Here is a 24,908-nt window from a genome sequence, read left to right as displayed (position 1 = left end):
TGGCACAACTTGAGTAGAAGAAGGGATCGGTTGGCAGGGCATGTCCTGAGGCATCAAGGGATCACAAATTTAGCATTGGAGGGCAGCATGGAGGGTAAAAGTTGTAGAGGGAGACCAAGAGCTGAATACACTAAGCAGATTCAGAAGGATGCGGGTTGCAGTAGGTACTGGGAGATGAAGGAACTTGCACAGGATAGAGTAGCATGGAGAGATGCATCAAACCAATCTCAGGACTGAAGACCACCACCACCACCACAACAACAACAACAACAACAACAAAACATTGATAGTAGGTAACAACAAATCCCAAATCATAGACTAGAAAAAAAAAACACATAGGTTTTTATCAGCAGATTGTTGTAAACATCAATGGATTGCCAAGTGAGGCTGCGGTAGTCCAAAACTGCCCTTAAATCTGATTTACCCCATGAACTGGCACCAGCAGATGTATCCTTTCCCATGGTGCATAGCAACCTTGTCAAACATATGCATAATGATGTTGACTGATGTGTTAATATGTCGGGCAGGTTTACAAGAATTTGTCTGTTCTATTATAACAAAAAGTACAAGTCATCACTGGGTCTACATTTACAAGTTAAAATCATTATGTCATCAACTATGCAGGGTTTTAAGTGTGGTAACTATTCATCATTATCAGTGGAAGAACAGCTACAATTAAATTCATCAGTTATCTTTATAGTCATGAAAACAAGTGAAAATATCCTATAATGTTGAATCTGTCTTTTATTTTACATTCAGTGACTAAATTCATTAAAAGAATTTACTTTACTACACTTTTTAATTACATTTTGTACAATAATATTTTTAAAATAATCTTAACTCGTCTGTTTGTGAGTAGGATACACAATCATTTTAATAATCTTAACACCGAGCATACACAAAGTCTCTCTGCAGCAGTTAGCCTCATGTGTCTTGGTGTGTGTGGCATGCTAGGTTGGCAGTGTGTGTTTGGTGGACCAGCAGTGGTAGGGAAGGTGTAGTAGTGTTGCATATGCATTCCAGATATAGTCGTGTTATTGTATAAGTCTTGTGCAAGCTGAGTGTAGTGAGAATGCTTACTGTTGCAACAAGGACAATTCCAGTGGAAGAGTTCTTCTGAGCAGGAGGAAACTTCATGGAGCATGTGAGAAGGCAGTTTAGATTGTATCTTTCTGCCTAAATGTGTTCATATTGTGATACTCTATGTGGTTTAATTCACAAATTCCAGAGAACAGGCTCAGTTCAAGTTGCACCATGAGCTGGTAGGCCCACAATTTTAAAGGAATGGGAGCTTGACAACATTTTGGATGCATTGTTGCAGTGTCCAACAAAATAAGTGAGGAGATTATCACAAGTGACTAAAGTCTCTGATACGGCAGCACATAAGGCTGTAACCAAAGAACTGGTAATGTATCTGTATAAAATTACTGCTGTCCAACAGTTTTATTCTATGGACCATGGGAAATGAATAACATATTGTGAATGGTTTCAGCAATTTGTTAACTGATATGAAGGTGGTGTTTTAGATCACACATTTGTTGCTGATGAGGGTTTGTTTCACCTATGTGGGTATATTAATTCTCAGAATTCATGAAGTTGGTCATCTGAAAATCAGAATGCCTGAAGACAGACACCATTGCTCACAGAGAAAATTAGAATGTGGGTTCCCGCAAGGTGAGTGTGAATTATAAGGCTGATCATTATTGATACAGCCGTCACTTTTGATGTCTATTGTTCTCACATAATTTATCCATTTATTGCCTTGCTTAATGGCAATGAGATCAGTCATTCATTTTTTTTCATCATGACAATGCTGCTGTTCATGCAGAACACCATTCCCTACAACTTTTAAATGGAATATGTGGAGACATACTAATTATGAATGGTCTATAGTCCCCACACTCACTGGATCTGTCTCTGCCTGACTGTTTCTGTTGGGGTGCGACAAAAACATTTGTGTATCAAAATAACCCAAAGACAATAGATGAACTGAAGACAGCAACAATTGATTATCTGCATTTGATTACACGTGAAATGTTGTTAAAGGTGTTCACAAATAAAAGTAAATGTGTTGAACTATACCTTCAATAAAGTGGAAAACATTTTCAGCACCTACTGTGATGGTGAATACAGTGTATTTAATTGTAATGAATATAATTAATTAATTTCACTCTTTTATATGTAATGATGTTGAATCCAATTTTCCAACATAACTGTGGCCACTAGCAGTGAATCCCAGCCCCTGGCTTACACAAAAAGATGAATGTGATGTCAGCCTATGCCTTCAATAAAGCAGAAAACATTTTCAGTACCTACTGTGATGTTGGTGAATACAGTGTATTTAATTGTAATGAATATAATTAATTAATTTCACTCTTTTATTTGTAAAAATGTTGAATCTAATTTTCCGACATAACTGCAGCCAAAGCAGTGAATCCCAGCCCCTGGCTTACACAAAAACATGAATGTGCTGCCAACCTATGCAGAGCTCACTGCTGCAGAGGGACTTTTCAGACATGATGTATCTTTACTGTTTTGTGTTTACTCAGTGACCACACAATAAACTAAACATATCTTTTTGAGTATCACAAATTCCATCTAAAGAGGTGCATTTTGGTTGCAGTCACATTATCCCTATGACAGGCTGAGTACTTCCATACTGTGTGCCCTACTTAAAGTGAGTGAAAGACTGGTTTTTGAACCATTATAAACATTTAATAGGGCTGTTTCTCACGTAGCACTTAAATGATCTGCTAGCTACTGAAAACTGATTGCCTGCTTTTTGCTTTTTGAGTCTTTTATGTTTAGTCATGTAATTGCAAATATTATTTTATAAAACTTCATTGTTCCATTAAGCTGTTCAATGAATTATAAAAAGTCATAACTTCTGTATGTTCTTTTTCAGTTATGGAGAAATTTAGAAAACTTCTTACATCCTATCATCAACAAATTGATGATATCAATAAACTCCAGGATTCTCAAGATATTGGGATTTTCCAGTTAGTCTTTGAGCGATTAAAGGGAACTGTATTGCCAGTTACGACAGCTTTATTAGGTGCAGTTGAGCTTACATTACCACGGTAAGTAGTGTGGCTTTCAACTTGAGTATGTGTTAACAAGGGGAAAAAAATATAATATTCAAATGGACACATGATTTAAAGACATGGGATCATGTTAATTTTCTTACATTTAAGATAAATGAACTTCTCTTTGTTTGTTGCAAATGATACAAGCTGCATAAGAATTGAAAACATAATGTTATTTCTTTACTAGAGTATCATTAACATTAAAAAATACACTCATGTCAGAGTTTGAATTCCATTGGTTGCTTTGGTAGAAAGAAATCATGATTATTATTATAGAGCAAATGGGAATTTGGGAAAATCTAAACCATGCCCATTGTTTACATTTTCATTGCAAGAAGTTTTGGTGCAAATACATTAAACAGACAGCATACCCAAACATTTACAAAACCAATGCATGTCCTTTCATTTTGTTACTGCTTTTCCCCCCTACTTCATTTTCTTCATTAACTCTATTCTCTTACGTTATATTCATACAGAAGGCATTGTAAACAATGGTTAATTAGGATGTTTCTTGAAGTTCACACTTTTTCCAGTCTTCAATCTCACTGTTAGAGTAATTGACTTTCATTACCATTTGATTCTGTATGAAGCCTCAGAATTTGCAGTTATTTTACTTGTTGTTGAGCAGTAGCCTTATTTCTGGGATGGGAAACTCTGTAGCCCACTCAGCAAGTGACACTATCAGCCACATGGGAATATAATGTCTACCATGTGTGCTCAGTGATAACGAAATCTGCATAATATGACCTGTTCTCATCATTGCTCGAAACTCCTTACTCTTTGGCTAACAAGAACGCCTGGAATTATAGCCATTTTGAAATTCCTATTTTGTCTAGCACAATTGCAGAATATGTTATAATATCCTTCAGACCATTATTCTGTTGTGATAGTGCCACGACATTTAACAGTGCTGCCACGACAGTACGCACAAACGGCGATAGAGGCGCTCCGCAAATCGGGTGAGCGCCACCCAGCTACGAACGGCGCCGGCCGCATGTCACGGCACGGCAGTCGAATACGAGAGACTGAGTTGTAATCATGTGATCAGCTATTGTTTCTAAGAGCGAGTGTGAATATCCACGCAATTATTGTGATTAAAGGTTATAACACTTTAAGGCGACGAGGATGGGATATTTTCACTGCATTGTGGATTTGCGTGTTCGTGATGGGGCAGACATGGAACAGCTTATGCAAGCGCTCATTGAACAACAAACACAGCTGACGGCTACTATTCAGGCTCAACAAACACAGCTGACGGCAGCGATTCAGGCGTTGTCGACGTCGCTTACTCATCGTTTGTCTTCCTCTTCTCCGCTCCATTCCCTCCTTACGACGAGGCCGCTGAAGACTGGGAGGATTATGAGAAGCGTTTGCGGCAACACTTCTTGGCTTTCGGCGTTGTTGACGCTCCTATGTGTTAGTCGTTATTTCTATCTTGGATTTCCCCTCGAGTCTATCAGCTGCTATCTCAGTTAGCCCCTCTGCGGGAACCTGCCTCCCTGTCCTTCCAAGAAATGTGTGACTTATTGTCTGACTATTATCGGAAAAACACCCACGTTGTTGCCGGCCGCGTGGCGTTCCACCGGTGTCGTAAACAGCCCCATCAATCTTACCGGGCTTGGGCGGCGGAACTACACGGTCTGAGTAGGAAATGTCAGTTTGTCACGGACACACATCACGAGTCTTACTGACTCGATGGTTAGGGATGCTATTCTACGGCTTGCTCCTGATAAAGAAGTTCGGCAACGTGGCCTCCAACTGCCAAACCCGTCGTTGTCAGAAGTTCTAAGCATCGTTCAATCCTTTGAAGTGTCTCACACTGCTGGTGCGCAAATCGACGCATGGTGTGATGTAGGCGCTGTACAGTCAACTCTCGACACGGGCAATTTGCCTGTTTCACAGGAGAACAACGGTGTGGTGGCGGTTCACTCACGTCAACAACGTTGCATTGGGCCACAACGCTCGCAGCGAAACCAGCAACCACAGAAGCCGGTTCGTTCCGCACTTCCTTCTTGCCCCCGTTGTTTCGTACAGCACGACAGGGCAGCGTGTCCAAAACGTTGGGCCACGTATAATTCATGTAGGAAAAAAGGCCACATTGCTTCTGTGTGTCAGTCCCATAAAGTTCCTGTCGACGAGGACGAGGCGTCGGACATGGATGTTCACTGTGTGCTTTCTCAAACAAATAAGTTGTTTGTTACTATTCATGTTCTGAATAAAGACATCCGCATGCAAGTGGACACTGGCTCTGCAGTAACTCTCATTGATTCTCGCACGTATTTGGCGTTGGGCTCTCCTCCTTTGTCTCCAGTTACGCGTAATCTGAGGACTTATAATAAACAGAAAATTCCTATCATGGGCCAGTTTGATGCTTCCACTGCCTACAAGTCTGTTGTTCGGCCCCTCATGTTTTATGTGGTGGATCATGCGGGCACTGAAAACCTGTTCGGTTATGATGCTTTTCAGTTGTTCGGGTTCTCCATTGATGATGATGTGCACCTCATATCTGAGGATATTCCGTATCAACAGCTGGATGGATTGTGTTCTGAATTTTTGTCCGTGTTCTCTGCTGGTCTGGGTTGTGTCAAGGTTTTTGAAGCCCACATTACTCTTAAACCTACGGCTCGCCCTAAGTTTTTCCGGGCACGCCCTATTCTGCTGGCGTTGCGTGCACCTGCCAAGGCTGAGCTAGACAGGTTAACAGCTTCAGGGATACTCCTCCCGGTTACCTCCAGCGAATGGGCATCGCCGATTGTGGTGGTTTCTAAACCAAACGGGAGTCTGCGATTGTGTGGTGACTTTAAAGCCACCGTCAACGCTCAGAGCCTCATTGACACTTATCCTCTTCCCTGTCCTGAGGAGTTATTTACCAAGGTCGCTGGGGGCCAGTTCTTTTCCAAACTTGACTTATCGGAGGCGTACCATCAGTTGCCATTGGACGCTACTTCCAAGGAATTTCTCGTTATTAACACTCCTTGTGGGTTGTGTCAGTACCAGCGATTACCGTTTGGCGTCGCTAGCACACCGGCCATTTTTCAGTGGTTTTTGGAACAGCTCACGGCTTCCGTTCCCAGCTGCATAAACTATCTGAATGACATTGTTGTCACGGGAGCCTCCACTGAGGAGCACCTTCGTAATTTATGTTCACTGTTTCGGGTTTTGCATTCGGCTGGGTAGAGGTGCAATCTGGACAAGTCACAGTTCTTCCAACCCTCCATTGAGTATCTTGGTTTCCACTTGTCCCGTGAGGGTATACGTCCTCTCCGTTAGCACGTTGCGGCCATTAACGCTCTACCCCGACCGTCTACGGTCAAAGAACTTCAGGCGTTTCTAGGCAAGATTGCTTATTATCACAAATTCATTCCATCCGCAGCAGCGGTAGCTTATCCTCTGCATCAGCTGTTACGCAAAAATGTCCCCTTCTGTTGGTCCGACGGGTGTGGGCCGGCTTTTGTCCACCTGAAGGCTCATTTGCAGTCGACGCCTTGTCTTGCCACATTCCGTCCGGGTCAGCACTTGGTTCTGGCAACTGACGCGTCCCAGTATGTCCTAGGGGCTGTTCTCGCCCATCGGTATGAGGATGGGTCAGAATGACCCATCGCCTATGCTTCCAAGACCTAAACGAGGCGCAAATCGAAAAGGAGGCACTCGCTATCATTTATGCTCTAAAAAAGTTCAGCGTTTTTTTGTATGGTTCTAAGTTTCACCTCATCACCGACCACAAACCGCTGGTCTCTCTGTTCAGCCGATTGGCGTCACTTCTGGATAAGGCAGCTCACCGCCTGCAACGTTGGGCCTTATACTTGTCTCGTTTTCATTATGAGATTCACTATCGCCCCACGGCCCAGCACGCCAACACTGATGCATTGTCGCGATTGCCGATGGGCCCCGACCCTGTTTTCGATCGTGATGAACTCCTCTGTTTCCACATTGATGAGGAAGAACGTCGTGCGGTCGAGGGCTTTCCACTTACAGGTTCGCAGGTCGCGTCAGCTACTGCGCGGGACCGGTCCTGCGTTGGGTGATCGGTTTTGTTCAACGGGGTTGGCCGGACAGGACCAAGGGCCGGGCATTGGATCCCCTTTGCAACTACCATGCCTTGCGCCTTCGTCTGTCTGTTCGTGATGGTGTTGTTCTTCTGGCCACGGATGGCGTATCTCCACGGGTCATGGTGCCAGCCTCTCTTCGCAAAGATGTTCTCAAACTGTTGCACGAAGGCCATTGGGGTATTTCTCGGACTAAGTCCCTGGCCCGCAGTCACGTTTATTGGCCTGGTATTGATTTGGACATCGCCCATATGGTTGCTGCGTGTGGCCAGTGTGCTCAACAACTGGCGGCACCTCATACAATGCCCTCTCCGTGGCCTGATCCAGCTCAGCCATGGGAACGGGTGCACGCCGACTTTGCTGGCCCCTTCCTCGGTACTTATTGGCTACTGTTGATTGACGCCTTCTCGAAGTTTCCGTTTGTTGTTAGATGTCCGTCACCCACCACTGCGGCGACAACGCTGGTGTTGTCCAAAATCTTTGCGCTAGAAGGTCTTCCATCCACGATCGTCACGGACAATGGCCCTCAGTTCTTTTCACAGGCCTTCCGTGATTTTTGTACTGGACAAGGGATTCATCATGTTACAGCACCTCCCTTCAATCCGCAATCGAATGGTGAGGTCGAGCACCTTGTCCGCACTTTCAAATGCCAGATGAAAAAATTTTTTAGTGATTTTTCCACAGATGACGCCCTGCTGCAATTTCTGAGTTCTTATCGCTTTACGCCTCTTGGTGATCGCAGCCCTGCTGAACTCTTGCATGGCTGCCAACCGTGCACTCTACTGCATCTGCTTCACCCTGTCAGGCCTTGTACTATGTGTGCGGGAAAATACTCGGTGGGCGCCGACGTGTGGGCACGAGGGTATGGATCTCGCCCTAAATGGATTCCAGGTGTGGTCAAGGCTCTTCGCGGCCACCGGCTTTGTGAAATCCGTACGGGCGACGGCACGGTTGTTCGCCATTATGACCAGATGCACCCACGAGTGGTGGCCACGCCGGTGCCACCGCCCCATCCTTCGCCTCCACCAGCCCGAGACCTCAGTCCTGTTGCTGCTGCCGATCTACCATCCCTGTTGATGTTGCCGACGTCGCTGTCGTTTCCGAGTATGCCGGAACCGGCCCCAGTCGCGATGCCGCCTTCTCCGGGACCCATCCCGCTGGAGCACACTCCCAGGTCCATGACACCTATGGATGGTGCTCCGGAGTTTTCACCCATCATCTCATCCAGGAGGCATGTTCCACGCACGAGCTTCCGTCCTGAACATTTTCGACTCATACTCTCGTGTCTCTGCGCGGGATCTCCTCGGGGCCTCACAAGAGGCCATGGATGTCTCCGCGCTGTCCATGTCTCCAAGTACGTGAGTGTTTTTTTTTTTTTTTTTTTTTTTTTTTTTTTCAAGGGGGGAAAAGTGTTGTGATAGTGCCACGACATTTAACAGTGCCGCCTTGACAGTACGCACAAACGGCGATAGAGGCCCTCCGCAAATCGGCTGAATGCGGGAGCGCCACCTAGCTACGAACGGCGCCGGCCGCATGTCACGGCACGGCAGTCGAATACGAGAGACTGAGTAGTAATCATGTGATCAGCTATTGTTTCTAAGAGGGAGTGTGAATATCCATGCAATTATTGTGATTAAAGGTTATAACATATTCAGTGTCTCACTTTCATACTGAAACATCCATGGTCCAATTTTGTCACTTGTTCATGAGGCAAGCACTTCATGTCACATAAACACTGTAACCTCCTCACTCCCAAAGTCATGAATTCCAAGATTATGACAGAGCAAATTGGTGCAGTGGTTAGCAAATTGGAGTCATATTCACTAGGATTACAGTTCAAATCCTTACATGGTCATCAAGAGTTAGGTTTGCTATGACTTCCCTAAATTCCTCTGGGTGCATGATGAGATGGCATCTTTGGAAAGGGCATGGGCCACTTGCTTTCCTTATCCTTTTGTAATCTGAGATTGTTATCCATTTCTAATGACATCATTGTTGTGGGCCTTTAAACTCCAATGTTTCTTCCTTCCTTCCTTCCTTTCCTTACATATTTCTTCCAATATTATGCACATTTAATTATTGTCTACAGAACTAGGCACAATTTGCTGAAATTTCAACATTTCTCCAAATTCAACTGAAAGGAAATGTTTTCAGAGAATCTTTATTCTTCCCATTTCTGAGGTACTTTCTTGCAGTCTACCCCTTCCACAGATAAAGCTAATGAGTATTTTTCAATTTTTCTCTCTGTACATTATTTGTAATCTGGTTATAAATTTCAAATTTATAACGCTTTTGCCAAGTGTCTTATGACTTCCAAGTTTTTTCCCTGCAGATACATGCTTACAGATCATACATAATTTGTGTGTTTGATTTGGAGGAATGACATTTTTGGTCATATATTGGCTTCTAAAATAATCATTCAAGTCTATGAAAATATCTTCTTTAGATGTAGATTTATCGACTTTTGAAAACTGTGATTGCCCCCTTACATCCAGTTTTTCTGATTTGTGAACCACAGAATATAGATTGAAACTATTTTGTACATCAACATTTTTGAAGGCCAAAAACTCTCTGTGAGCTGCCTTTAAGTGTGAAATTATGACTTCAGCATTCACCTTAGAAGTACAGTTGTTCCTGTACTTACAAGTGGACAGCTCAGGAAGACATTTTTCTCCATCATTTTGGCCACTTGTAGTTGTATACACCTTTATTGACTTCTTGAATGACTTTCATATACTGTTGACCCATTTACATGAATTTCGTTACTGTTTTCTCCGATGTCAGCTTGTGTTTGTTTATTGCTATTGTATCATTTATGTTAAAAGAGGGAGAACGAAATAATAGAACTACTGTACTTAGATGAGTTGCACATTGATCTTTAATGGAAATGCTGTAATTATTTACAAAACATCAGTTTCTGTGACATATGTAAGGAACTAGATGGGAGTTATTTATTTTCACGTGGTTCAGTATCATTGTGGCTCTCTGGCAGAATGTACAATACAACATTGTTATTTCATTATGTAGTGATATTTTCCAATTACCTTCATATCTGACTACACATAAATTATAACCTAAAAGATTGGAATATGCAAATATGCAATACGCTGTTTTTACTTACTTTTGCCATCTCCAGATTCCCTGTGAATGTGAAACTCTAAATCACAGTCCACCATGTTCAACACGTGATGGACATGGTCCACTGAACAAAATTTCCCATTGCATGGAATTACACAAATCTGTCAATAGATAGTGGTGAAAGACACACTCTAGATCATGATTAGCTACAGCTACAAGAAGCAAAGCACAACTAACAAATGGACTTGTCTGTATTCTTATTGAAACGTCCAAATTAAACAAGTCATTATACCTTCCAGCAGTGTATCTTCTGGAACTTAATTCATGTGATTTGAGCTAACCAAGGTGTGAAGTGTGAAAGTAGTTGGTTAGTACTTAAAAAAGTGGATCATTCATCACCCTAAAGATTGTTCATATAATCCTTGTAATGGTCATTTACCTGCAAGATTAAAGCTGAAAAATTAAGTCAACAAGGTACTGAATCTTAAAAATTTGGTTTTGTATCATGATGCCTGAGTATTGATACTGCAGATGATTTCAAAGATCTAGTGCAAGGTTCTGTACACATTGATCCTTAAAATTTCCAAAGCATACTGATCTTGATGTATTCGCTTAATTTTACATTGAAACTTTAAAAATCAAAATAACTCATCATAATAGTAAATTATATCATTTCAGTGATTTAAGTGTGAAGGATGCGTACAATATTCAAGGATAATTGTTTCAGAGGAAAGGGTTTGTGTCAATTATTGGCAGTTCATACTCTTCCTATAACTTCCTTCCACTTTCAGCATCCTGTATAAGTAAAAGGACAAGTTTTGAAGTTGATTCCATAGCAGTAGAAGAACACAGTGACTTGCACCATGAATAAAGGATTAGACTGTTATTACTTTCTTTGAAATTGCCTACTAGCCAAGTATCCTTCAGTGCTTGTTGTGTGATTACTTGTTATATTTTACTATTTCTATGTAAGAGTAATTCCTGTTGATTTGAGATGTATTTCAGACACAACACTCTCAGTATACATTATTTATTTTTTCTTGTAAGAAACTTATGTACATCACTTTAATACATGAATGTAAGCTTAAAGTCATGAGAAGTTGATTTTTCTACTGGGGTTACACTTTATATATGACTTGTCAATCTCTAAATTAGTGGGAAATGTAATTAAGGTTCTGGAAAGAACAGAAAGAGAAAACTAAAATTCGCCATATGACTGATGAAGTTTGGGCTACTTCATTATAAATTTAGTGGTTAATCATATGTGTGAATCTAAACAAAGTTAAGGCCATGTAATGCAAATTCTTGGATCTCTGTCATTCTTTTCCATAGAGAATTCAAATAAAAGAAGTTAAACTCTTGTGGTTCTTTATCTAAATATTGGTGCTTCACTCAAAATAGATGTTAAGTATGTCTGCCACAAACTACTATGGTGGAAGCTTCTTCTTTCACACCAGGAAGAATTGATAGCTACTTGTATAAATGACAAATTCAGGAGTACTTCAGTAATCTTTCTATACTTACAATAGTTGTGATTGTGGATACATATTTAAAAATATTATTTTTCCAAAATTTGACTAGCTCCAATTTTTGCAAAGGCAGATGTAATGTCACATATAGACGTTGTCAGGCATGCCACTTACTTTGCCTATGTATGATTATATAAAGACGAGATTAAATCTTTCTTAAAAGCAGTGGGTCAAAGAGCAAATAACTAGTATATCTGATGTGTCAAGGCTTGATCTCCTTTTTCATAAACTGAAAGAAAGTATGAATACGTGACATCTGAATGTCGCAAGCAGCCAAAGATTGTCATGATATATATTCAAGTCATAATTGTACGTTACACCACTGCATGTATCACAAATAAATGAAACAGTTTAAACCATGGAATATTTAGAACTGCCACCTGTCATTCCTTAGGAGAGGTTACATTACAAAGTTTACTAACTTCTGCTGGAACGCCGGCAAAAAACTGACGCACCAAGAAGGGGAAGATGGAAAAAAAATGAGATTTCAAGGTTTGAAAGGATACATTATGTTATTTCAGTGATAACAAAATTGTGAAATTTACAAACAACTTGGTAGTTTGAGTCCACATACCAGTATGACAGTGCACCATCTCTAGCCTGAATACATGTAATTATTCAGTTGAGAAGGGGGTTATAAAGACATTGTATCCTTCCCTGAAGCAAGTTGACCCACAACCCTTGTAATGGGTTATTGACATCCTGGATACTGCCACTAGGATGGAGTTGAGGTTATCAACTGGATCAACTGGACATGATCAACTGGAACACTGACTAGTATACCTGCCCTCACATTCCGATGTAGTCCAATATCACTGCACTGTCACATCCAGATGCCCTACAAATCTAAATATTGGGTGATTTGGCCAGCGAGCCAAACGAAGACCCACAGTGAGGTCCATTTCAAACTCAGTGATATGTCACATGAGTATGTGGCACCCAGTGTCCTTCACCATGTTGTCAACATCTGGTGCTATCACGCTCTTATGTACCATACCAGATCTAAATCTAAACAGCATTATTCCTTTCTGGTAGCCATTCTATGTATCACAGAGAACTGCAGGTGCAATAGTGAAGACCTTCTGATGGTGTGTATGTGTATGGAGTTGCATTGCTACATTGTTAGCTGCTCCAAGCAGAAGATGTGCTTTGTTGCTGCTCTGAAATTTTCACAATTCTGACTGAGATAAACTGATGATACCTTGTTCATGTTTGGGGTGCTAGCACAGAAGTTGTCACACCTTCAGCTAAGTAAAATATCCATGCATTTGAAATTTTATGTACACATAAAATCCAAATTCTGAATTTTCCGTTGTGTGAGACTATATGTACCAGATCTGTGTGCTGATTCAAAATTCTAGATTCTAATATTTTACTATTTGTGTCATTTCTGTGTCATCTTTCATTGATTGCATCAGTACTCACATTGTAGTGACTTGAGAATTTTGGGGGAAATTCTAGAGACACTCATATTTCACCATTTCGAACACAAAATATTTTAACAATGGGTGTGTGAGAGTGGAAATGTGTCTACTGCATCACAGTTCATGTGTGTCCAAGACAGGCATGTGTGACAAGAAGACTAAAGTTGTGGCAGTCTGTTGGCACTGACAAGTGGTGGCCACGCATGCCTTGGAAGCCATACGTCCATTACAAGTAGTAATCAAGGTCTACTCTTTGGCAATGAATAGTAGTGACTGTAGGGAACAAACGAAGTATGTTTTATCTAGAAACTCTTATACTCTGTTGTTTGACTTGCTAGAGGCAAGAACTGTTTTGACACGGGTTATTAAAACCAAAAGAGACTGTAATGAGATATGTTAAGTATTGAGGTTTTCCAGATGGGTTTGATTTGTGAGACTTGAAAGTGCATATGAAACTTCTGTAGTTGTTTTATTGTGAAGCAGAAAATACAGCAAAGTGATATGAAAGTATGTATTCTGAGAGTAAGAAATCATTTAAAAAGTAGAGAAGTAGTTCAGTATCATTTCCCTAATCAGCACAAAAGCTTCGGAGAAGAAGCATTGTGAAAATCGATGCAGCCATCTGCCTGAGAAGAGTATCGGCTGCACGCAATTTTTAAATCACCCGTGAGGGGGGTGTGAGTCTTGCACCCCAGTACCACACAGTCTCCGGTCATCAGGAAAACATTAGAATGTGTATTGTGATACGTTGTCAAATCTCAAACATTTGTGAGCGCTGTGATAAACTCTTACTATTATCTTAAATAGAAGACCTAAACTTAAATGGTCAGTGAAAATAATCAATTTTGGAAGTACAATGAAATTGGATGATAAAAAAACAACTCACCAAGGGGCGGCAGGAGAATGTACTTATAAAAGGTGTTTCATCTGCAAGTTTTGAAGCCAGTGGCTCCTTTTCCTGGAAAAAGGATTGAAGGGGAAAGAAGAGGGGTGAAGGAAAGGGACTGCTGTGGTTTAGGAAGAAGGGTAGAATTCTGAAAAGTTACCCAGAACCCTGGGTCATCCTGTCCAGTAAGTTTCCCCGCACTCAGGGTTCTGTGTGACTTTTCCAAACCCTGCCCTTCTTCCTAAACCTAGCCAATCCTTTTCTATCACCGCTCTTCCTTACGATTCAACACTTCTGTTAGAAGAAGGAGCCACTTGCTCTGAAAGCTTGCATATGTAATAACCTTTTATATGTGGCTTTTCCTGTTGGCACTTGGTGAGTAGATTTTTATCTGTCCAGTTACATTATGTTTTCTAAAATTAAATTTTACTCTTTTCAGGAATTTTTGACGACAGTATCTGTACCCTCATTCACAAACTGTCTTTCTCTAATTTCGTAGTATAATTATTTGAGAAATATGTTTATTTTTGAGAATTTTTGGACACTTAAAAAAAACCATATTTTTGAAAATTTCATAAGTTATGAATGTTGTGGATAATCACATCAGTGTTGTAAGTAGCAGTTAGAGTCAAAATTCCCAGTGTATGTCAGCATGAATAAACATATATTTTTGAGAACTATTGAAAATTGTCATTGTTGTGCACATAAGCTATTCGTAGTAAGTTGGTGTTTATAGTTTAGATGATGTAGCATGTACCATAACTAAATAATTGTGTTACATCTAGTTTTTTATTTAGGAAAAATTATTTACATTTACTGCAAATTAACGCTATTTTGCATGTTAATTAGTGACTGTAACCAAAAAAGTTTCAAGAAATCTAGTAAGGAATGTCTACCATGAGTTTTTCTGTTAACTTATTAAGAACTCTTTCTATGTACTAACTACTTCAGGTTTTAAAGAGAATTAGTAATATTTTTAGCTAAACAGATTAAAAGAAAATCAACGGACTTAATTTAAAGTTATTTGTTTTCTATCCTGTAAAACATTGCACCAGCTATAATGCAGGCACAGTGAATGCTGTTCTTGGGCTTGGAATGAGTTAGTTGATGTTTGTAGGCAGCTGGAAATTGCCCTGCTACTGTCAAATGATTGCAGCTGTTGCAAATAGTTGTGTTGGGGAACTTTCGAGAGTCGTGTACCAGAGGTATCAAAGGGATCCTGTGCATCTGGTCTTCTCTACAGGAAGTATAGAATCTGTTACTACTAGTCAACTTGATTGGGAGTAAAAAATCAATGATAGGGCTAGGATTGCTCTACAAGTCAGACAGGGACAAGGGAAAACTTAGGGTGTTACATCAATCCACCTAACCAACAAATTTGAGGTCCTATGTTTCACTGAAAATGAAACTGAACCAATGGGAGTGACTTCACCTGTTAAGAAACCTGCTGTGCCTTGTGTCAAGAAGAGGCAAACGAAGAGGGTAGTGGGTCTATTAAGCATTAGCACTTCAAACATAGGGTGAATAATGGTACCCCATACAGAAATGGCAGCAAGAGACAGTAGGTGCACTCAGAGTTTATGCTGGGGTGCCTCATTAAATGTGTTAAACAGGCCATTCCAGCAGCCACCAAGGAAAAAAAGGGTGCAACCAACAGCAAATTGTGATGCAGGTTGGAACAAATTATGCTTGTTATTCGAGTTTGAGATGACCAGCCTTGCAAACAGAGACTCATCGAAGCTCACAATTTACAGCATTTCCCCAGAACGAATCGTGACCCACTGGCTCTTGGTTGAGTGGTGAGACTGAACCTGAGACTTTGAGGGTTCTGTCACAAGCTAGACTGCAACTCCCAAGGTTGGGAATTGCATGGACCCCCCCCCCCTTCCAAAATGGGTTATGTGTGCACTACACATCAGAGGCTGCTACTACTGCTACTGAGGTAGCTGACTGTGTGTCGGGTGCACACAAGTATCATCCAATCCAGGTAATGACAGCTGTGGGAAGCTTGGACATATTAGTGAAGTTCCTAAGGAATGCTCCCAACAGGTGAAAGTGTGAACATCCTGTTAGTAAACTGCAGAAGCATTCACAATGAAGTGCCAGAGTTTGAAATACTCCTGTGAAGCAGCAAAGCTGATGTAATACAAGATACGAAAAGCTGGTTAAAACCTTAAGTAAATTGTAGTGGGGTTTTTGGCTAAAAATTAAGCAAATATCAAAAGGAGAGGCTAATGGGAAAATGAAGCATGGGGCTACAGGTTCTCTGCTGAATGAAGCTTTACTGAGTGTTAAGGGAGCAATGCTCGAAGCCTTTAGAATATTGCTTTGGCAGAATATTGTCAAATGATCTTTCACAAAACTGAAAGAAATTCTGGTCATATGTGAAGGTTGTCAGTACTGCCAAAGTTAGCATCTAGTCACCTGTAGATGAAATAGGAACTTAAATTAAGGGTAGCAGAGCAAAAGAAAAAATGCTGAACTCCATTTCCAAATTTTTATTTAAGAAGTAAAACCCAGGAGATCATCCCAAATTTAATCCTTGGACCACTGAAAAGATGAGTGAAATAAATATTGGTGTAGGTGACATTGAGAAACTGCTCAAAATTTTCCATGGCCTGATGGAATCCCTATCAGATTCTATACTGGATTTGCAGCTGAATTATCCCCTGTTTTAACTGTAATCTACCATAGACCGCTTGAACAAAAAACTGCACTGAGTAGTATGAAGAAAGCACAGGTCATATCCGTGTACAAGAAGAGTAGAAGGATAGTGGAAGTGATCCATGAAACAACCATCTAATATTGCTGACACTGATTTGTTGTACAACCTTAGAATATATTCTGAGCTCAAGCATAGAGAGGTATCTGAAACAGAATGACCTCATCTATACCAACCAGCATGGATCATGAGAAATCCAAGTCTCAAGCATCAAGGCAGTCAGGTAGATGCAGGTATTATCAAAAGTAAGATCATATGCAGTATCAAGCAAAATTTGTGACTGGATTGAGAATTTTTTGGTAGGGAGGATGCAGCAAATTATCTTGGATGGAGATTCATCAACAGATGTAGATGTAACTTTAGGTGTGTCCCATGGAGGTGTGTTGAGACCTTTGCTTTTTGAGTTGGATATTAATGACCTCATGGATTATATTAATTGTAACCTTATACTTTTTGCAGTTGATGATCCAATCATGTCTTCTGGGTTCTGCATTTATTTTGTCATACATTGTAGTTTATACATTTACAAAACTAATATTAGGTTGGCACATAAGTTTGTATCTTTTCTTACATGTTTAATAAGTACAATGGACACACATGATGGAGACATTAGTCATCAATAATATATTGTCCTTCACTATTTACAAGTCTGCCAAAGCAGGGCTAACTTATTGATTCCACAATTGTAGAAACAACATGATTTTGAGGCAAAGAACTCGTCGAGCTGTGTTTGGAGCACATTTTCATTTGGAAAGCAAGTTCCTTGAAGATTGTTCAATAGAGAATCGAAAAGGTAAAAATCTGAAGGTGCAAGATCAGGTAAACAAGGCACTGCACACCAACTTCCCATCCCAACTCCTGTATAGTGTTTTTGTCAGTCTATCAGAATGAGGGTGGGTATTATCGTGGAGTAGCATCACTTCATGTAGTCTTCCTGGTCATTGTTCTTGGATTGTGTCTGCAAGACATTTCTGTTGTTGACAATAAGTGTCAGCAATAATGGTTACACCTTGGGGAAGCAATTTGTAGTACACTACATTGTTGCTGTTCCACAAGATGCATAACTGTATCTTTTGTGGGAGCGTGCAGGTCTTTGTATAGAGAGTTGCTGCTTTGTTTCAGCCCAATCATTTCTTTCTTTTCCTTATGATAGCTTAAACACACCATTTTTCATCATAAGTAATGATACAGAATAGGAATAATAAGTGTTGTTCAAGAGTCAATTGATGATACGCATTAGAGATACAAATATGACCGCCCACTGATTTTTGTGATTTTTGTTTTGAGTGTGCTGTACCCTTACACCCAATTTTTGAACTTTCGCCATTGCATGCAAATGTTGCATGATGGTGGGATGATTACAATTCATCACATTTGCCAGTTCATGAGTACACTGATGTGGAACATTGTGGATTAATGCATTTAAACAATCTTCATCAAACATCGAAGGTCTTCCTGAACATGAAGAATCACTAATGTCAAAGCGGTCCTCCTTAAAATGAGAAAACTATTATCGTGCTCTGTCCAGTGACATTATCCCAATACAAGGTGCAAATATTTATGGCTGCCTCCACTGCTGTCACCCTCTATTGAACTGAAACAGAAGACTATCTCAGGAATATTTCAATTTCTCCATTTGGCACTCCATTTTGTAGCTTCGACTATCTCCAAATGACAAAATGACAACACGTAAATTCAAATAGCAACAGGGAACTCAAATAAAAAAAGACTATTTGTTCTGCATGTTGGCATCCTAGTTGCAGTGGATGTAGTTACTCGAATAACAACATGCAAAACAAAAACACTAAGAACTTATACACCAACCTAATATATAATTCTAAATATTGAATAATAACTTGCAAATACCTGCATTAGTAATTAATATGTAGAATGATATTACAACCACAGAGGAATAGATGGTTTGTTAAACAGGCGAAGGAAGGGAGAGTAGATTTTAATGTACTGTTGCAGAGAGGGTCATCAGGGCTTCTGGTCAGATTTTACAACAATACAAAATGTGATTGAACATTCCCTTTTCAAAAAAATCATCCTAGCATTCACTTCAGGAGATTTAGGTAATTTATGAAAAACCATAATTTTTAGTGACTAAATGGAGATTTTATCCCCATGCCTCCTGTTTGCAGAACCAGCTCTTTAACCACTGTGTCACCTTTCTCAGTGACAAATTATCAAAACTGAGTGCTCGTATTGTTCAGCTGTTCATTTCAGACTTGCATTCTACCTGAAGCATACTCACTACTGTAGCCAAAACCATCTGCCCAATGGGCACAGCCTCTTCAGGATCTCAAAGGACTATTTTTAAAGCCAATGTGGCTAATGAAGGTAAATAAATATTCACATTTCCTGCACATTTTGTCAGTACATACTACCAAAGCAGAATCAAAATTATAAGGGCAAATGAAAGTGCATTATACAGTGAATTTGGTCTTTACTTCAATCACAGGTTTACTCTGTTTTCATGTGCCTATTTCTGATCATCCTGCCACAAGATTTGTTATCGATTTTGTTTACGTCTTATAAAAACTACAACCACGTGCTACGTATTTCAATTTTTTGAAATTTGGAATAATGTTCTGTGCTATTATTATGAGTACATAAAAAGAATCACATGAATTGTACTGCTGGAACAAAAAACAGTATATTACTATCACAAAATTTTAGAAGACGTAGAATGCCACATTCAAAATGTTTCAGACATTGTGTTTTCGTTTTGTTTTTGCATCAGAGGAGCTGTTCAAAAGTGAGAGTTCATCAGATTATAATAAAAAATGAACAAATTTTTAATATTGACAGTTGAATGAAATCTTAACCTGAAGCTGAAAGTAGGAAAAGAGGAACACTCTGGGAGAGAGAGTGTAGACAGCTGTATAATATAAGCAGAATATCTCACAGTAATGTTTCAAAATGTTCTGTCACTTTTATTTGCAATTTTTTTCAGAATTGGCAAAGAAAAGATAGATGACCTTGTTACTGAAGCTGGAGAAGCCCAAGCTTTTCTGGAACTGGAACCAAGGACAACAATACAGTTTGTTGAATATCTTACTTTCCTTGACTCAGCTCAGCATAAGGTACAAATCTATTTAAACTCACTAACACAATGTGCTTCTTTTTTCAAAAAATAAATATATTTTTATACCTCCTATTAATTGCTGAAAAATGTGAGAGCTAGTTGAACAAAACTGTGTGCTGGTCTGAGACTTGAACTCGGGACCTTTCCCTTTCATGGGCAGGTTCTCTACCATCTGAGCTACCCAAGCATGACTCACGATCTGTCCTCACAGCTCCAATTCTGCCTTTCTTTTTGGAGTGCTAATTCTGCAAGGTCTGCCGGAGAGTTTTGTGAAGTTAGGAAGGTAGGAGCGGAACTGAAGCTGTGAGGTCAGGTTGTGAGACATGCTTGAGTAGCTCAGATGGTAGAGCACTTGTCCACGAAAGACAAAGGTCCCAAGTTCAAATTTTCACTTGGCTCACAGTTTTAATTTGCTAGGACATTTCACAGCACTGCTCACTCTACTCCAGAGTGAAAATTTCATTCTAAGAGTTAGTGATTTTCAAGGTAATGAATGAAACTATCTCTAAATCTTACTTTCAAATGATTGTTAGACAAGATATATCAAGCTGAATGCACGGGATCCTGCAAGCATGTATTAAAGTTCTACTTTTTTCCATTTTCTTATAGTACCATCCTGTATTTAGTTTCTCTCTTGTCAAGATGATTGTGATTTCATATAATGGGCACATAATATTGTTTTCGACAATATTCCATCACACTTATCTGTTATTAATGTTATGATTTATTCACTGAAGTCATAATGTCTACATAGTTGTGACCTACTACACTTGTGAAACAGAACATTATGGCCATTGCCCACCATGAGGTTCTGTGCTGCCTGGTTGCACTGAGGGAATGTGACATGCAAATAGAAGTGTGTGAGCAGAACAGAGACAGATTTGAGTGATGATAAATGGTGCAAATGCAGAAATCTGCCGACTTAATGAACTCTGACAAAATCCAGACTGTTGTGGCACAGTGCCTGGGAGCGAGTATCTCAGAAATGATGAAGCTGGTCAGCTGTTACGTGGTAATATCCTGAGCATCTATGGAAAGTGGTTGAAGAATGCTGAAACCATGAGTAGGTCATAAGAAGTTGGATGTTTGCTGCTGTAACGATAGCTTGCATGTTGAGAGATTTGGAGAACATACTGCGATGTCTCTAGTGAAGGGCCTTATCCATTTCTACTACTGCTTTCTGCAGATGTTTCTTTGATAGCTTGCATAACTAGTGCCTCCCTGTCATCAGATCATAATTTCACTTGGTCTCAAAATGATTTATTTGTCCTGTAGTGCAAAAAGATGGACTCGTGCATGTATCCAATGTCAGCACAGCAAGGTATCCTGCCATGTGCATGCATCAGAGTGAGATTTCTCTGACACATCTTAATGATTTACACATATCCATATCAATGTTTTAGTCCCACTACCTCTGTCAACTGGTCAATGTTACCTTCTAACAACGACTGATCACATCACTTGCTGGCCGGAGGCAGTGCCAATTGACAGCATTTCAGCAGAAATCAAGTTGGATATCTCTATTTGGTTGCCAGCTGCTTATCACAACAGGCAATGGCTGCCAGTTTGAATCCAGTTTGTTGACCCAACTTAACCAAATTTTCTGGCAGTGTTCAACACAAAACTACAGATTTTCACTCAGTGAGAAGTGGAATGTTAGATCATTGGCACTGTTCCTTAAAGGCAGCACTAATGTGCCATGAAACTAATTGCATGACAGCTTTACTTCTGTTTCTGCTTTATCCTTTGTTTCCCAAATACATATGAGTCAGACTTTGATTCCTCATCAGCAGAACCAATTTACATTGAAGCGCTGTGGCTCCCTGTAGAATTTATTTCATCCACCCTTCTGACCAAGACAGCCAGCCTTCAGTTGTTGATTGAGAGAGCATATAACATGTATTCACCTTTATGAAGCTTCAAGACTTGGTACAGCATCCAGGTTCATACATCATGACTTGGAAACATGCACACAAGTAATGCTATGTTCAGATGGTGTTAAGCCAACACTGCAGAGTCTAACATAGGTCCACACCAAGTATACGAAGCGGTGCAAGAACACAGAATATAACAGTAAATGGCAAACCCTCTACAGTTTCCATTGCACCTTATGTGTTCCCAGATGTAATGCAGCTGATACCCTAGTGAACCTGCCTCATCAGCAAGCACCTGCACCAACTGCTTCCACAACTTACAACAAGGTCTGGATGATGTGTACTCTTCTCTGCATGCTGTTTAGATGATGCTCTGCTTCCCTTGAAGGGACTTCTGTAGTGATCAATTTTGCCATCCGCTGCATTTGTGTTGTGTATTTGTTTTTACTGCGGCTGTGTTTGAGCATTGACAATTCCATATATCCTCTGACTTGATACTGTTACATTCATTGATCTCAATAGGTTGCTTAGTTATGGATTCACTGCTCTTACAAAATATATATGTCTACTCACATATAAAACTTCTCTCAACTGTGTTGTGTTAGCGAGATTTTCTTTCTGTGTTATTGTGAATGAGGATATTTTCCATAGTTATGTTTCATATATCAGCAGGCTGAACTTTACTACACACATATAGATAAATTGTTTGGATGGCCGTTACATTAGCGGTCCAAAAGATGAAAGCACGTTCTTACCCCAGCAATAATATTTTTCATTTAGGTCATATGTGTGCCAAGTAAGATTGAAATCTCCAGGTTTTCTGGAGTGTTGCTGGAATGTATGCACCCATGCATGTACATCAATTCATTACTTTCTGTGAATTCTTACATATTGTGATGGAGCCAAGGTTATGCTGCAGTGCACCCTTAGCCCAAACAAGCACAACTTAGAATGAGTTACTGGTGCTGTAAATTGTAGTTAGTTGAAGAGAACACTCACTGCATTTTGTCTGGGGTACTCTCTGATGCCGATGAATTATTTGAAGTGGAACATCATTCTCACAATGTTGCCATAATGTGTCCTTGCATATAGCAGTTACTACACAGTTAAAAAGCTAAAGATCTATATCTACATCCATACTCCGCAAGCCATTGTGTTGCAATTTGCTTTGAGTGTTCCATTTCTCTTTATTGACTCCTACTGTTTACCATTCAGTAATAAAGTTAGTTTGTTGTCAAAATTTGCTGTTCATTCTTGACTGAAATCTTTGATATGCCCCTTTCCTCTTGACAACATACAATCTCTTGTTGTTGTTGTTGTTGTTGTTGTTGTGGTCTTCACTCCTGAGACTGGTTTGATGCAGCTCTCCGTGCTACTCTATCCTGTGCAAGCTTCTTCATTTCCCAGTACCTACTGCAACCTACATCCTTCTGCATCTGTTTAGTGTATTCATCTCTTGGTCTCCCTCTATGATTTTTACCCTCCACGCTGCCTTCCAATGCTAAATTGGTGATCCCTTGATGCCTCAGAAAATTTCCTACCAACCAATCCCTTCTTCTAGTTAAGTTGTGCCAAAAAACTTCTCTTCTCCCCAATCCTACTCAATACCTCCTCATTAGTTATATGATCTACCCATCTAATCTTCAGCATTCTTCTGTAGCACCACATTTCGAAAGCTTCTATTCTCTTCTTGTGCAAACTATTTATCGTCCGTGTTTCACTTCCATACATGGCTACGCTCCATACAAATACTTCCAGAAAGGACTTCCTGACACTTAAATCAATACTCTATGTTAACAAATTTCTCTTCTTCAGAAATGCTTTCCTTGCCATTGCCAGTGTACATTTGATATCCTCTCTATTTCGACCATCGTCATTTATTTTGCTCCCCAAATAGCAAAATTCCTTTACTGCTTTAACTGTCTCATTTCCTAATCTAATTCCCTCAGCATCACTCGACTTGATTCGACTACATTCCATTATCCTCGTTTTGCTTTTGTTGATGTTCATCTTATACCCTCCTTTCATGACACTGTCCATTCCCTTCAACTGCTCTTCCAAGTCCTTTGCTGTCTCTGACAGAATTACAATGTCATCGGCAAACCTCAAAGTTTTTATTTTTCTCCATGGATTTTAATACCTACTCCAAATTTTTCTTTTGTTTCCTTCACTGCTTGCTCAATATACAGATTGAATAATATCAGGGATAGGCTACAACCCTGTCTCATTCCCTTTCCAACCACTGCTTCCCTTTCATGTCCATCGACTCTTATAACTGCCATGTGGTTTCTGTACAAATTGTAAATAGCCTTTTGCTCCCTGTATTTTACCCCTGCCACCTTCAGAATTTGAAAGAGAGTATTCCAGTCAACATTGTCAAAAGCTTTCTCTAAGTATACAAATGCTAGAAACATAGGTTTGCCTTTCCTTAATGTAGCTTCTAAGATAAGTTGTAGGTGTTTCTACGGAATTCAAACTGATCTTCCCCGAGGTCAGCTTTACCAGTTTTTTCATTTGTCTGTATAGAATACACGTTAGTATTTTGCGTCCATGACTTATTAAACTGATTGTTTGGTAATTTTCACATCTGCCAACACCTGCTTTCTTTGGGATTGGAATTATTATATTCTCCTTGAAGTCTGATTGTATTTCGCCTGTCTCATACATCTTGCTCACCAGATGGTAGAGTTTTGTCATGACTGGCTCTCCCAAGTCCGTCAGTAGTTCTTATGGAAATATTGTCTACTCCCGGGGCCTTGTTTCGACTCAGGTCTTTCAGTGCTCTGTCAAACTCTTCACTCAGTATTGATCTCCCATCTCTCTCTTTAATTTTCCTGTAGGCAGTATTTATCTTACTCCTAGTGAGATAACCCTCTACATCCTTACATTTGTCCTCTAGCCACCCCTGCTTAGCCATTTTGCACTTCCTGTCGATTTCGTTTTTGAGACGTTTGTACTCCTTTTTGCCTGCTTCATTTGCTGCATTTTTATATTTTCTCCTTTCATCAATTAAATTCCGTATTTCTTCTGTTACCCAAGGATTTATACTAGCCCTCGTCTTTTTACCTACTAGGTCCTCTGCTGCATTCACTACTTCATCTCTCAAAGCTACCCATTCTTCTTCTACTGTATTTCCTTCCCCAATTTCTGTCAATTGTTCCCTTATGTTCTC

At 40.0% G+C, this 24,908-nt stretch overlaps 1 protein-coding gene across 1 annotated transcript in view; it reads left to right on the top strand.

Moving 5' to 3' along the window:
• The window catches only part of LOC126365881 (dynein axonemal heavy chain 6), a 1,020,408-nt gene that overhangs the window by 207,013 nt on the left and 788,487 nt on the right, over positions 1–24,908 (top strand). Inside the window, exons 12-13 of the mRNA XM_050008578.1 lie at positions 2,906–3,080; positions 19,731–19,860. Coding sequence (XP_049864535.1) covers positions 2,906–3,080; positions 19,731–19,860 — 305 coding nt within the window. The remainder of the gene's footprint in view (positions 1–2,905; positions 3,081–19,730; positions 19,861–24,908) is intronic.

The sequence above is a fragment of the Schistocerca gregaria genome, chromosome 4, assembly GCF_023897955.1.
Source record: "Schistocerca gregaria isolate iqSchGreg1 chromosome 4, iqSchGreg1.2, whole genome shotgun sequence".
Taxonomy (NCBI): Eukaryota; Metazoa; Arthropoda; class Insecta; order Orthoptera; family Acrididae; genus Schistocerca; species Schistocerca gregaria.
This window is presented reverse-complemented; position numbering and strand designations above follow the sequence as displayed.